General features: G+C 48.0%; 1 protein-coding gene across 1 annotated transcript in view; it reads left to right on the top strand.

Annotated features, from left to right (window-relative positions):
• LOC149334660 (thiopurine S-methyltransferase-like) overlaps nt 1–14,109 on the top strand; it is a 46,409-nt gene extending 32,300 nt beyond the window's left edge. The window contains exons 5-8 of the mRNA XM_089556299.1: nt 3,728–3,805; nt 7,722–7,807; nt 10,618–10,662; nt 13,886–14,109. Coding sequence (XP_089412425.1) covers nt 3,728–3,805; nt 7,722–7,807; nt 10,618–10,662; nt 13,886–13,986 — 310 coding nt within the window. The 3' untranslated portion in view covers nt 13,987–14,109. The remainder of the gene's footprint in view (nt 1–3,727; nt 3,806–7,721; nt 7,808–10,617; nt 10,663–13,885) is intronic.
• Nucleotides 14,110–14,785: the final 676 nt, after the last annotated feature.

The raw sequence follows: 14,785 nt of genomic DNA, 5'->3' as shown, positions 1-14,785 counted from the left end.
TAAGTGTATGGTACAAGCACGTTGTCATTACTGTAAATAGAATTTGAAGTGCAAGCACTAACACACTACATTACCAACCCATGTAGCTGTTTTTTGTAAGAAAGTAAATATGTTGTGTATTTGGATTTGGTTCTGGTATTGTCGTGACCGTACTTATGGGCACGTGGGCCCGATCAAGCAGCTACCGTTAACAGTCGAAAAGGCCGACGACCTCGCGACGGCGGTGGTGCAGTGGGGTGCTTGGACTGCCCCCCTCCGAGCCTAAGTGGATTAGTGCAGCGGAATTCCTTGAGCGGAGGTGACCACGGCAGCAGCGGCAAAGGCAGGAGACGCGCCGGAGGTATTGTCAGAGCAACCACAGCGGAAACGGAGGCGACGTGGCGGCGCCAGTCACGATGGCTGTTAATTGAAGACTGCTGTGTTCCCGACTCGTGTTCTGGACAACGGGCGGGGAAGCAAGTTCATTCACCTGCTGGAAGACTGCGGGAGATTCCTTTCCAGCCGGGCTGGATGAGTCAGCATCTCCCCCTTCCCATCGACCCAGCTGCGAGAGAGTGGAACAGCCCACACCTGCCCTGCCGTGGGTGGTAACACGAATGTCCCCTTCGGTCCATCCGATTGGACAGTGCTCTTCGAACATTATTCCTCAGCCAGGGATCTGGGGAATCCGAACCATATTTAACTCGGCTGTGAGTGTGGCCGAGAAAAGCCTGCTAGCTCCAGTCGACTACGGTTGACGAAGACGTGCCCTTCCACTGAGAGCCATTCTCAGTCCCGCTCTATGTAAAGAATGTAAATAAGTCTGTAGTTTTTCGTTACCTTCCTCTAAACCCTCATCCCTGCATTTCCCTCTCTCTCTCTCTCCTCTAAACCCAGTCTCCCATCCTCCTCGTCCCATCACCGGTCTCCGGCCATGCTACCCGGGTCGCAACAGTATGTGATTACCTGCCGCCAGAGGCACCCGTCTCGCCCTGCGTATGTTAGCAACTGTATGTTGAATTAACGGGTAATTTGTAGGTTGCTAGTCGGTATGTGTTGATCTGTGGCGCACACTACAACTTTCTTGAGCTGTGGCATAGTAACTAGCCGAATAAAACAAAAGGGACAACGAAAAGATGCATAAGGGACACGCGCTGGGCACGCGTGCGTGCATGCGTGCGTATATGTGTGGGAATGTGTGTTTGTGTGTGTGTGTGTGTGTGTGTGTGTGTGTGTGTGTGCGTGTGCGTGCGCGCGCGCGCGCGTGTGTGTGTGTGTGTGTGTGTGTGTGCGTGCGTGCGTGCGTGCGTGTGCGTGCGCGCGCACGCGTGTGTGTGTGCGAGCGTGCGTGGGTACGCGCGCGCGCGTCGGTATCTTTTAGTTGTCCCTTGTGCATTATTGTGCAAGTTACCATGTCGCAGCAAGTTAACCAAAAGCACCAACCTGCCCGAATTTCTTTAATCGCGCCCCTTTCTTCAGCGGAGCAGCAAAGGGTACACTGACGATAGAGTAATTCGCTAGTGGGTGCATTAATGCATGCAGCTTGCGACCGCCGACACCAGCTTCCAAGTCAATGGTTCTTGTCCTCGCATTGCTCATAGGCCTTGGGGCATTGTCTCGACTTCGGGTGCTATGATCGCGGCTGGGGCACGTCGCTCTGATCTCGCTGGGCGCCGGCGCCCTTGTCATGGCGGGTGTGCTCGACGTCAAGCTTCTTTGCGGCTTCGTCACAGGTGCAGCGTCGTCATGCACAGTGGTCTGTAGAGGATCTTCCTTGTTTCACCGCCAAGCAACCTCATTTTCAAAGCTCGCGTTCTTTAGTTTCCCATACGGAATCTTGGACGTATTCTGGGAATGGCTGCTGCGCAGGTGCGCATGGCGAAGCAAAGCGCGCAGTCCATGGCGACCGGGGCCGCCATCAGCGGCTTGGCATGTTTTTGGCGCGACGCAGCTAAGGCTCCAGGTTCGTGAGGTTGCTGGCAGGAATGTGGTCCTGGTTCGTCGTAGAAGAAAGCTTAGGGTGCGAATTTTCGTTATTGCCACGGGGAAGTGGCCGACCTCGTCGCAGTGAATCCAGAGTGGGCGACGCTGGTCGGTTTTCTTAAGAGATCTTCATTCCTTGGCGGAACTTGCTGATACACGCGAGGTTGGGCGGGTGACTGGAGATGCTAGGAAGGCGCTTGGGCTCGTTGTTTTGAGCTAGCCAGTCACCTTAGTCCACAGCGGTGGCGTCAGTCGTGGCCTAAGGCTGTCGGGTTGGCCTTAGGAACGGCCAATTATTGTCCAACATCTTCGCGGATGACGTCCGTGAGCGCTGCCACCTGAGGCTGCGTTGGCGGTGACAGGAGTTGGTGCAGTTCTTCGCTGACGGCTTCACGAAGAATCATCTCCGGGCAAGTTCAAGCTGCTCGCAGACGTTTTGGCCGGGAGGATGACATAGAGTTGGGCTAGGCGGTTGCGTTGACGGACTCAGGCATCAAAGACTTTTTATACAGTAGTCGCTTCTCTAATGAATTCGGCAGCAGTTTTTTGAGGGTTGCGTGGAAGGGCAGGGAACATTTCCTACCTCACGCCTTGCATCAATAGCTTACTTTCTTTTCCTCCTGAAATTCTAGAGGCCCGTGTACTGTGCGATGTCAGTGCACGTTAAACAACCCCAGGTGGTCGAAACCTCCGGAGCCCTTCACTACGGCATCCCTCATAGCCTGAGTCGCTTTGGGACGTTAAACCTCAAGAAACCAAATCAAACCATCTTTTCCTCCCTTATATGAGCATTGTTCAACCGGAAGAGACGTTTCATTTCCTCGGTATGTATAGAGAGGGACTCAATTGGCTATTGAATGGGTGAGTATAGCAGTAGCTCTTGTCTCTCCTTTCGTACGACACTCGTGTATGTCGTCAGTAGCTTTCACAAAACGTTTGAAAGCCTCGCGCCGGTGGCTTAGAGAAAAATGAAATAAAAATTTTAAAATTAAGGTAGCATGAATCACTATTGCATTTTCGGCTTAATGAATCGCAGGAAAACTCTTTTTTTTTTAATTTATAGTGTTTTTGAAAAACACCCCACGCAACTTCTTCAGTTATTGTATGCAAGCTTCCATGATCGAATCCTGTAAATTTGGGTTCATCTTTAGCTGCAGCTCAAGGAGAAGTGTTGTGATTGTGGCAGTATGCATTAAAGTCAATACTGGTGTGTTCACTGTAAACACGCATTGCTTTCAAACAAGCGTGCGCTGAATTAGCGTAGACGGAGATAGGACATAATTGAAAGAGCAGGCGCGCCCTTCGTCCTCTCCTTGTGGCCTTATGTTCATGTAAAATGAGCTTTTGCGTGAACTGAGTGCGTTCTTGGGATCTACAGCAGCGCAAAAAAGGGTATATTCAAGCGGAAGGAAGCATACACGCCTTCGTGCGTGTGTGTTTCCTTAGTTTTTGTCAGTGTGATTGTGATTCGAAGGCTCTCTACCTGGTGAGGCGCCGAATTATCTTCCTTAAGTTAAAAAGTGAGTTCCTTAATCCGAGCTGGTTTTCGAAACGTTAAAAATGTGTCTTCCGTGATTGCTAACTGGTTGCCTGGCTACGAGTGTACACAACCATTTCCTTTATGCCTTCATGTTATCTCAAAAACCATCCAATTGCCCCACCTTCTGCTATGCCTTCTGCTACGCCACCACTTTCAAGCGGAAAAAAATTGCAAATAACACCTTTCTAATAGTCGACCTCACTCTCCGTGACATCCGCATTCCAGCTCCCCGCCGGCCCCAATGGATGTGGTGTGGGACCGTGCCTCATTGTGCATCATGGCATCTCAGGAGGAGCGCCACAGGTGAGTCACTCAGTTGAGATTATATTTAAAAGAGCTACTACTGGGGCTATAGTTGGAAATACAATCTTGAAGGTATTGGTGGGCGCTATCAAAACACGGAAAAGGGACGAAAACACAGGACGAAGCGCTTTCTAACAACTGTTTAATCTCTGAAGAAAACTGACTATACACACATAATGACGTCATATCATACACAGAACAAGGAGGAACGCACGGCGCTAACAAGAATGAAGGAAAAAGAAAAAAAAATGCTTCGTCCTGTGTGTTCGTCCATTTTCCGCATTTTGATAGCGCTCACCAATACGTTCAAGAATGAGATTGTATTCTCAAAAGAGGAAGCCTTAGTGACGAGGTTGAAAAGGAGAAAAAAAGCTGCAGCTTAAAGAGTGCCCTAAAGAAAAGGGAAGAAGCGGTACTCTCTGCTCCTCTTCCTACGCAGGGCCTTCAGTCCATGGCTCTGTTGACGGCCAGTTATACCACCGGTAGGCTCGAACAGCCGTCTCTGCTCGGTCTGCTTAGTGCCAGTCAGGGCAGTCTGAGGGGAACGATGGGCAAGGTATACGGGAGTGGGCGCGGAGTGGAATTGGACACACCCAGAGTGAGTGATAAAGCGTGAATGGGGGTGCTGATAGCGGGATAAGCATCGGGGTACCCGAAGAGGAGGAATAGGCGCCTGTGATAGAGGCTTAGCTAGGTGTGCGTTTGTGATTGTCTCCACTGGTGGCTTCCGCCTTGGTCAGTGGGATGCGTGGCTGGCATAGTTCTTCTTTGTGGACGGTTGTGTTCTGTTCTGAGGATGCAGGTGCAGAGATGCGATGCAGCCGTCATCGTAGCTTATTGGTGGACTGGGTTTTGTAGGTAAAACATTACACTGAGTAAAGACGAAATTCCAGTTAGGAAAGGAGTGAGGGCATGAGACACGATCCCTCCAGTCTTTCTTCTTCGGTTTAGAGACGGCATTCAGAGACCTGGACGGCTACCTAGGGCTGCTCTCGTAGCCTAAGTAGCCTCGCTCGTATCCTGTTTCGTAGCCCAAGTAGTTTCACTCTCGTACCCGCACGTAACAAGGAGAATAAGAAGGAGGTGGAGCACATTCCGCAGGCACTCCCAGATCATGAATGGCTGTTTACCAATGTCCCCCCTCCCCTCCCGACAAAACTGTATAACAGCTGTATCTTACCGGTACTCACGTACATGGCAGAAACGGGGATGCTAAAAAAAAGAGCTCAACTTAAATTGAGGACAACCCAGCCAGCTGTGGAAAGAAAAATGATTGGTGTAACTTTAGGAGGGAGCGAAAGAGCATTATGAGTCACCGAACAAGCGCGGTATAATCGCGTTCTTGTGGAAATGGGCTTAGGTAGGGCATACATTGCGAAGGCAAGATAGCAGGTAGTCGTAAAAAGTTATAGATAGACTGGATTTCATGAGAACGCAAGCGTAGCATAAGTTGATGTTAGTTTTTGGGGATGAGGTGCTGTACCAGACATAGAACAGAGTAAATTGCAAGAGGTATGGGAGATGCCTTTGTTCTGGAGCGGGAGCAGTCAGTCTGAGGATTATGTTGGGAGGGGTCGTCTTCCAGATCATCGTCTGGTTCTTGATCCGCTACGGAGGGTTCGTCCGTCGGTATCGTGTCAGCTGGTAATGCCCGTATGGTTGCTGCTCTGGTAGGCGCGTCACAGACAGGGCTAACAGATGTCGAGAAAGGCTAGGTTGTGCCCAGCAAATTTTTATTTAGGCGTTATCTCGAAGTGTGCTTTAATCGGGAGGTGCGCTGCCAAATCATTCAAAAATAATGAAGAATCAATTCTACACAATACTCGGAGCCCACTCATAACCACCGAAGATGCTGCGAGCGCTGCCTTATTATGAACGAAGGTGGTGCTACCGTCAATGCATACATTAGGGCAAAGACCATGTTTTTGAGGCACAGCGAACACCTTTATCAACGTCACTCGTTTGAGAGAACGAGGAAACGCCGTTAATTCGCCCCTGCAGCTGAAAACCTTGCGCTGCCAGGAAGCGCAGAGTTGGAAGAGCGTATTTCAGCTCCTGTGATCCGTTCTTCGTTATCTTCGCCCCCACTGCCGTTAAACGTTGGGTCGAATGACCCAAAATTTAACGGCAGTGGTTAAACGTTTAACGGCAGTGGTTAAACGGCTTTAAAAAAAGAGAATAACCTAGGAGCTTTGGCAGTCATATCCGATGTCGAATTAGAAGCCGGGTGCTCTGCGCGAGCGTCCCGTACTCCACTCGCGGCTTCGACGGCGGTGGGTGGCTGGATGAATTGGAGACACGTCTGCCGGGATGTCACTAAGAAGGCTCTTGTCTCGGCTCCAAGGGGGAGTCCTGAACATGGACGACCGCATTTTCACAGGATTCCACGTGGTGGTGATGGGATCCCGGCAGTCAGAAAGCGAATGGAATGGCTTCGAAGACAAATTTTATTGTGCTAACTTGTGCCCCAAAACAAAAAATTTACTCGGCAGAGGCAGCTATCGGCGGTCGTTGAAGAAGAAAATTGCCGCGGCTCTAAGCAGCATGCTGTTTCAATCTCACCGGGAACCTTCGAGAAAACCAGAAAGGTCAAATACTGTAGGCTTGGAAAATATAGAAGTGGTTGGGCGCGACCACGATCATTCAAGATAAATTTCGTCGCTTCTAGGGTCAGAAATAGAGTGGTAAAGTGTGTGCAAGTGCAAACAGTGCAAGCATCTTTCGCGGCATTAAAAGGCGTTATCAAGGCGATCTCATATTAGTGCACGAGCAGGTATGTGCAGGGAAGTAACCACTGCATTTTTCTTGGAAACAATAGTATTGAGACGCTTTCTCGCCACCGAGTCGCTGTAAATGTTACGAGATGAAGCATGACCATTCCCACACACCACCAGACATTCAAAAAGGATGCGGTTCAACTACTCTTGAACCTGGTTAGAGAGCGAAAGCTATCGCGTATGGGGCAACTATAAGTGCCTCTGCGTCTGTAACGTTGAGTGTGTTCCGGACACTGCATACGCAGCGCACCCACCCTGCCACCCTGGCACGCGACATTTAATGGTTGATCGCGAGAGTTTGCTCACCCAATGAACGCTGCAGCCTTTTCCAACAATGCCGCGGGTCTGCCACCAAGTTGTGAGCGCTAACGCATGCAGCCCACATCTCTCTCTGATGACACCACGTATACCTATTAGCGCGATTCAGGCATCCACTAACCCAGGAAGCCAGTTATGCGCACTTCGTTTCCTTAAAATCACCGCGGTGTAAAAGGTTTACAACATTAATTAAAAGACTAGCGCATGTAGCTAGGACACAGACACAGAAGAAGACAGGACGAGCGCTGCAACTTCTATGTCTGTGTCCTAGTTACATGCTCTAGTCTTTTAATTAATGATGACACACCAAATAGCCCAGCTTTCCACCTTAACGTTTTCGACGCAAACGCCAATGAACAGTACGAATGCCGACGACCTATAGTTTCAGTTCCACGTTTCTGCGACAACATTTTCAATGTCAACGCATGCAGCGCTCATCCGTCGCTACAGCCACGTAGCTTAGACGACGATTCAGGTGTCCACTCTTCCAAGACGGCAGTTCTGCGGCTTTCTTTGCTTTCCAAATTCCCGCTCCATCCGTTTCGCAGCTTAAAGCGCGACAAAGGTGTCCACTCTCCCAGGGGGCCAGATATGCGCATTTCCTTTTCTTCCGAAGCTCAAGATCGTTCGAAGGTCAAATATGTACGGTCCGCGACTGAAGCCCGAGGTCCCGTAGTGAAGCTTTAGCTTCAAAACATTTGCCTGCGGGACTGCTTCACAATATTTTTTTCCCGCGCTCCCGCATTATGTGAACTTGTGCGGCCAATAGTACGCCATTAGGCGCCATGTTCTGCCCATACAACGTCTTTCTTGCGTTACAGGTACGCGGAATTAATGAAATCTGTCCTGGCGCCGGGCTACATGTACATCCTCACAACAGTAAGGCACGATAGCAACAGCTACGCAGGTAAGGAAAGCAACAATTTGTGCCGGGCATGTCCTGCTGAAAGGATTAGGGCTCCCTTGGCGGACAATAGCGTTATATTGCTCTGCGCTCGGTGCCATCTCTTCGATGTTTCTCGTTCCTTCATGTTCCTTTATCGATTACCTTTAAAAGCCTTGACACAAAGTGTTTTAATTCTGTGTTCTTTCTCTCAAAAACATAAAGTGTACCTTGCTAGCCGGCCAATTTTCCCCATGAAGAGTATAACTTCAGTATGATTACAACTAACGTTTTCGTGCTCATATGTTCATGGAAGAAAGCTCATTGTCAAAAGTCGCTTACTAGGAAAGGAATTTTCAGATGCAGAAAAGCAGTTAGGCTTGCGTTTTAGGTTTCTTCGGCCCTTGCAGGTGACGATGCAAGGGCCGATCAGTGTAATGTAAAATTTCGTGTACTGCTCTAACATTGGGCAAAGCGGAAACAAAAATGGGGAACAAAGCACCGGCAAGAACAGAGGTGTTGTCTGGTTCATGAGGTATAACGTCCCAAACGAACTTAGGCTATACGAGGCGCCAGAACTCAGGTGTGCCTGTGTGCCCGTGTGCGGTTGTTTTTCCTCCAATCTTCCTGCCTTCCTGCAACTGCTGCCTTCCTGTTAATAAGTCGTTAAATAATAAATCTGCATTACGGGTAGCTGTGTGGTTGATTTCTTTTCTCCGAGCTTCATGGGACTGTAGCTTCTAAGAAAGAAAACAGTACTTTTAATGACAAAGTGCCTTTTAGTTGACAACATAGACGCTTAGGCATGTTGATTAGAAATTATCGGTGCAGCGCATACGACAAAAGGAGAAGAGGCACAGACACAGCGCTGACACACGAGCGTTGTGTCTGTCTCTCCTCTCGTCCCCGTTGTATGCGCTGCACAGATAATGCCTATTAGCTCGCTCGAGATGATGTTTCTGCTACTTTTTCCAACCTAGTTTAAAAAATGACCACCCACTCTATTCGACTAGTGTAAGGCTACAGGCAGTATCTGTACCAAGTCATTGCTTTTATTTTGGTAATTTGAGAATTAGGAAATACTGGAATAAATTGCCAGAAAGTGCTGTGGAGGGTACGCAAAGTGTACATTAACTTTGATGTTTAGTTGTCTCCCTTTATTTGTGTACATGTGCTTTGGATGAGAGAACATCTTTCTTTGTGCGTGACTGCATACTTCGTGTCTGTACCCCAAGAATGTTTCGTAATCACTCCTGCATGAGCCCAAAAAGGGTCTACAGTACGTGTAAATAAATAATAAGTAAAAGAAACTAGGTTGGTTGGTTTATGTAGTTTAACGTCCCAAAGCAACTAAGGCTATGAGAGACGCCGTAGGGCTCCGGAAATTTCGACCACCTGGGGTTCTTTAACGTGTACTGACATCGCACAGTACACGGGCCTCTGGAATTTCGCCTTCGTAGTAATTCGACCGTCGCGGTCGGGAAAATAAACTAGGGTAAATTGCATTGATACCTTTAGTTGTACATTGCGATATAAAAAATTTCTTAAAATTTTGCTCACGTCCAAGAACGCCCATTTCAGTTGCTTAATACCGAATAACTTCAGCTCGCTTCATACTTTGGGCCCGAAATTAAGACAGCAAGGCTTAATTAGTTGTAAGTGATCATTCTCTTAAGCTGTCGCCAGCTTCCTTAAGCAGAACCGGCAGGGTAACCAGTTACGTACATAAGGAATTAATAAAGACATCACTGGTCAGAGCGGCGGTCCCACCAAAGACTGGCACTCGGTTTTTTTAGGATAATGATTCTGCCGTAAAAACGCTACCACGCCGTCAACGTTTTACGGCATGCCACAGATTATTTATTGCACTGTAACCTGCCCACAGCTACGCAGCAGTCTGATTATCGTGAGAAAACGAAGTGTGCTGGTACAGCACCATTGCTATGACCTGGAGCTTCTACAATAATTTCAGGTTCGTGTCGGCAAGTTCTTCAGTAGGGGCGCATTTGAGGACGCTCCTGCTGAGAATTCAGAGCACACAGTCATATCAAAGGTTTTCAATCCCGGAGACGTTTTTTAAAGCTAATATAAAAGGAACCACGACACTGTTTCTCTCGAAAAAAATTTAATGGCTTTTTATAAAATAGCCTAAATATTTTAGACTGGCAATTTGCGTTATTCATAATGGTAGAAAGTTACCTCATTAGGAATTTGTAACAATTTTGGAGCATTCAACATTTCCTTTTTTTTCTTTCCCCCAGTGCTCATTTTGACGCGAGATTCGTCTAATATTGTGTAATGTTGTTTCTTTTCGTCGTTCATTTTTTTCGGTATTGTGTGCTGAGTTGCGTGTGCCTCAAGGAGGTTTTTCTTTTTGTCAAAGTGTATTTTACACCCACTCCTGCTTAAGGCTTTGCAATAAAGCCAGCAGTCTTCTGTAAATAAATAAAATAAAATTTTTGTTATCAGATGAGGCGTAAGAAAATATGTGCTTACTTGATCAAGGCGGCTGCCTACAATAGTGTACCGGTTGAATCTTCAAAAGTACGTTGTTTTTAACGCTAGGCAGAGCCATTGCGCTGGAGAGTGAAGCAGTAATTTGCGGGCTCATTTGTCGCACTATATAGTTTAAGAGTAGAAAATTTCCTCCTACCGAACTAAAGAATAAAGAACACCTAGTTTCTGCCTGTCTGTGGTTTTGTTTAGGGCCACCCTTTGCCCCATATGCATTCCGTCGTTATTTTTTGCATTCTTATTACCAAAACAGTGACTTTCGGCTTTCAAATTACTTCCATATTTCTGTTTTGTGTTGAAACTGGGTTTTTTTTTTTCAGGCCCGCCGTACAATGTACCCGACTCGGACGTCATGGAGCTATTTGGTAAGACTGCAGTGTGCAGCAGTCGTGGTAATCTTTATAGCCAATAAACAAGATTCGGCTTGGAATTCCTGGAAGGCAACCAAACAAGCGCTCTCCAATTTCGACAATTAAGAAAAAGGACTATTGATAATGCATTGGAATTTTATTCCTGCAAGTAATCTCTGTTGGCATGAAATACCTTGTGCCACAGTGCCTCAAAATGCGAAATGCCCTTGTGGTAAAAATTGAGGGTCTTGGAAGTGAAACTTGTGTGAGTGCCTTCAACAAGTCTGTCTCATTTCAGTGGGAATTCCAATCAACGCGCTTTTCTAGGAAATTCAAGATGTGACAGACTTTTTGCACAATAAAAGGGGTCACTTTAACGTATGATATCCATGTCAACCTGAGCCCCTCCAGGGTTTCGCATTCATGTTAAGCAGGAGTGCACCCTCTCGCCATTAACCAGTGCTAGAACCTTCTGCTTCAGTGGCTTGTGTGCCCATTACAAATGCAGCGAGTACAGGCCTGCAGTAAAGGTTTGGACCGTCGGCAGTAGCTCGTAAAAAACCGCTCCGCGGCTTGTCCACCGCCTCGGTGTGGAGGAGCTTTGCCGGGGCGCCAAGAGTGTGGGAGTGTATTTGTTGCGTCTTAGCTTTCCGACAGTGAGTAGCGTGCTCACCTGCTTAAATTGAACGCCGTCCTTCCACAGTGCCGGTGAAGTAAAATTATTTTATCAGAAACGTGGAATGACGCAGGGAGCTAACAGTGTGGGTTATATATTCGTTTCATCGAGCTGCCGCCAGAAACTGGTTTTGTTGCTTGCAGGGCATCAGTGTATACTATGCAGTAAGTGGGGAAGGACGGCTGCGTAAAGCTAAGGGGTGAAACGAAAACCTAACGAAACTGGGAACAGACGCAAATCACATAAAAGGGGCCTGAAAGGACTCGAGTGCAGCGCACGGCTTTTCACTGGGCGCTTATCAGGCTTGAGACTTTTCTTGCTCGGTTTCTTCACTGGCGAAGAGGCCGCTTATCTTCGAGCGCTTCAGATAGATTCTCCTCTTGCACAGCGCGTGCAGAAGGTGAGCCTGCGTTTTGAATCGATGCAAGCGCCCTCGCACAGGAGCCGTGAACGAAGCAGCGACGCTAGCGCCGCACTTACTATCGCCAGTCAGCACAACTCAGCCATCATCGCCCGCCCGAGAGCGAGAGAGCCTTTCACGCTTTCCCTCTACACCTCCACACGAATCGCGCGTGGGAGACAGACACGTCACCACTCGGCCCGCGCGGTGGGCGGTATATTTTTGGCTAAGACTGTACCAATGAAGTCAGTATGGCGATCCTTAGTACGCAGCGAACGTTGCGCAATTGTTTTGCATGCGCTCATCAACCATCCCATGAAATTTCAGAAATGTTACTCCAGACTCTAGTCATCAAAAGGGTTGAAAATTGGGCGAGTTGGTACGAATTCATACTGGTGTGGCACCACAGGGACAGGGACAGAGACAGAGTGACAACAACACAAGTGCTCACTTGTGTTGTTGTCTGTCTCTGTCCCTGTCCCTGTGGTGCCACACCAGTATGAACTCTAGTCATCAGTTCACGCGAATATGTCCTGGAAAAGCACTCACCCCGTCGGTGGGATTGTAGTGAGTCAGTTCAGGTATAAATATATACAGTGTCATGAAAATCGTTTTCAATATAATTGAGCAGCAGAAAGTGAACAAGGACGTTGAAACATACAGACGAGGACGACAGCATCGTCCCCGTCTGTAGTTTCTTCAACGTCCTTGTTCACTCTCTGCTGCTGAAATACAGGGTCTGTTCTGAAAGTAGTAGGACTCATTTTTTCCTGGACGAACTGGCGGACGAGAGGCTGTCTGCGCGTGCAGGATCGTTGAAGGGGGATATTGGGAATGCTGGGGAAAATCGGCAGTAGGCTCTCGGCCGTTGAAGAGAGGAGGTCGCTTGTACTGTGAACACCTGTAGAAACGTCTCGTCACGCAGAATCGTCGAGCGTTTACCGGATCAGCAATACGCGATCAAATTTTGAGTAAATCTTGGTAAAACGGGCAAAGAGACTCACAACATGATTAAGAGAGCCTACGGTGACGCTTCCATGGGTAGATCAGGTGTTTTTGAGTGGCACAAGCTTTTCCGAGAAGGTAAGGAAAGAGTGGAGGAAGACGACCGCTCAAGACGCCCTTCGACCAGCAAGACCAACGAAAATGTGTAGCGAGTGAAACATTTACTTAACAGTGATCGTAGAATGAGTATCAGAATGATTGCTGAATACTTGAGCATTCCTCAAACCCAAGTTTTTGAGATCGTGACAGAAAACTTATCCATGAGGAAAGCGTGCGCGAAGTTGGTGCCGGGAGTGTTGCCAGAGGAGGAAAAGGCCAACCGGTAGGATCTTCTGCATCATGTGAATGAGGACCCCAATTTTTTGCCCAGCACAAGGCGGCAACGCTGCCTCAGCCCCCCTACAGCCTCGACTTGGCCCCGCCAGACTTTTTCTATTCCCGAAAATAAAATCGACGCTCGAGGTGAAACATCACGGATCGGTAGAGGTGGTTCAACAGGCCGTGACGAGGGAGCTAAACAGCATTCCGGTCCAGGCGTTCCTGGAGCCGTACGAAAACTGTAAAACTCATTGGCAGCAGAGTGTAGGTGCGGAAGGGTGCTACCTTCAAAAATTGTAATCGTTTGCACTATTCTCTTGAGTAAATTTTGTTTTAAAAAATGAGTCCTACTACTTTCAGAACAGACCATGTATATACAATCATGAACCAACTAGCTCACCAATCCACCTTATTAGTGGTTTTCAGGCCACATAATATTTAAAACCTCAAGTCTCAAGATATTGGCTCTTATCTCTGAACCTGAGGATCGTACTTTGATATTTCCACTTGGGCTTAAGTAGATCTTCTTCTCTCAAGACGCTGTCTAAGGTACATTGAGAAAGGTAGAGGTTCCACCTCATTGCCCTAAACGTGCAGGAAAATCGAACTGAAGTGCTTAAACAGCAGCCTTACGGCAGCGGCTCAATTCGGTGAGCCATGCATCTTTTAGCTTTTCATAGACTATATAATTCATCCCTCAGGGAGAGATTTCTTGATTGAAATAGACTTTATAACTACGCTACGCAAATTAAATTTGTAATCGCCTGAATTTTTCACATTGTTTGTCGGAACAAAATTTTGTTCCTGGCTTTAGTTAACTGAAATCATTAATGTTGCAGGTGACATCGCCACACTAAAGAAAGTGTCCGAATTGGTGAATGACGTCATCGTTACGGGCATCCCAAATCTCTACGAGGTCACATGGTATATGCGAGGATAATCACAAGGTGTCACCACTCCTCAGCTGTCGGCAGACTGCGGGACCTGCTGAATGTCTTCTACAAGAATCTTAGTCGTGTTAACCTTTCACATTGTGATTCTATGCAAGATGTCTGGTAAACAGCATTTGATAATCTGTTTCCGCAGTTTTCATTTCGGCGGGGCTTTATGCCTCATCATTTCTTCCACAACACCATGTTTTCGCCATAGTTTCAACATATAGTTCAGAATTGTTATATCAAGCCTTGCTATCTTGATAATAGAAAATTTCGTGCAAACGTTGAAGCGAAAGCTTCACTACGCTATATGCTGAGCATTTCGCCGGGTCAGACCCAAGCCACATCAGCGCATGCGCCGTTTCCATGGCAACCGGTTGCGCGGAGCCACAGGTGTTCTCCGTGCGCCGTCGCCCCCGCTGCGCCAGTCTTCTGCGCATCGCCGGGCCTGGCGTCATCACGCAGCTATGCGCCTCACTGCACATGCGCCGAGCTCTTTCCGCGGTGGCGCGCGCTGCTGCACTCGCTTGCAAGTGCGATTGTGAGCGTGCGCTCGCTTGTCAGATGGACAATGGATGAAGAGGCGGATTGCAAGCGTACGTACTCAGTATGGCATGAGCAAGGGCTGCGGGAAAATGCGCCGACAGATCCAAGTCGCAGCATGGTAAAAGACAAGCCGAGAACTTGAGAAGGAAGCGAGGAAGCCCAAACGTGCGGCCGAGACGCCCGAAGAACGGGAAGATTTGGTTTATTGGTTTATAGGGGTTTAACGTCCCAAAGCAACTCAGGCTGTGGGGGACACCG

The sequence above is a fragment of the Amblyomma mixtum genome, chromosome 8 (assembly GCF_055824585.1).
Source record: "Amblyomma mixtum isolate Tamu chromosome 8, ASM5582458v1, whole genome shotgun sequence".
In the NCBI taxonomy this organism is placed as follows: domain Eukaryota; kingdom Metazoa; phylum Arthropoda; class Arachnida; order Ixodida; family Ixodidae; genus Amblyomma; species Amblyomma mixtum.
Note: the sequence above shows the minus strand (reverse complement) of the source record. Positions and strands in the feature narration are given on the sequence as shown.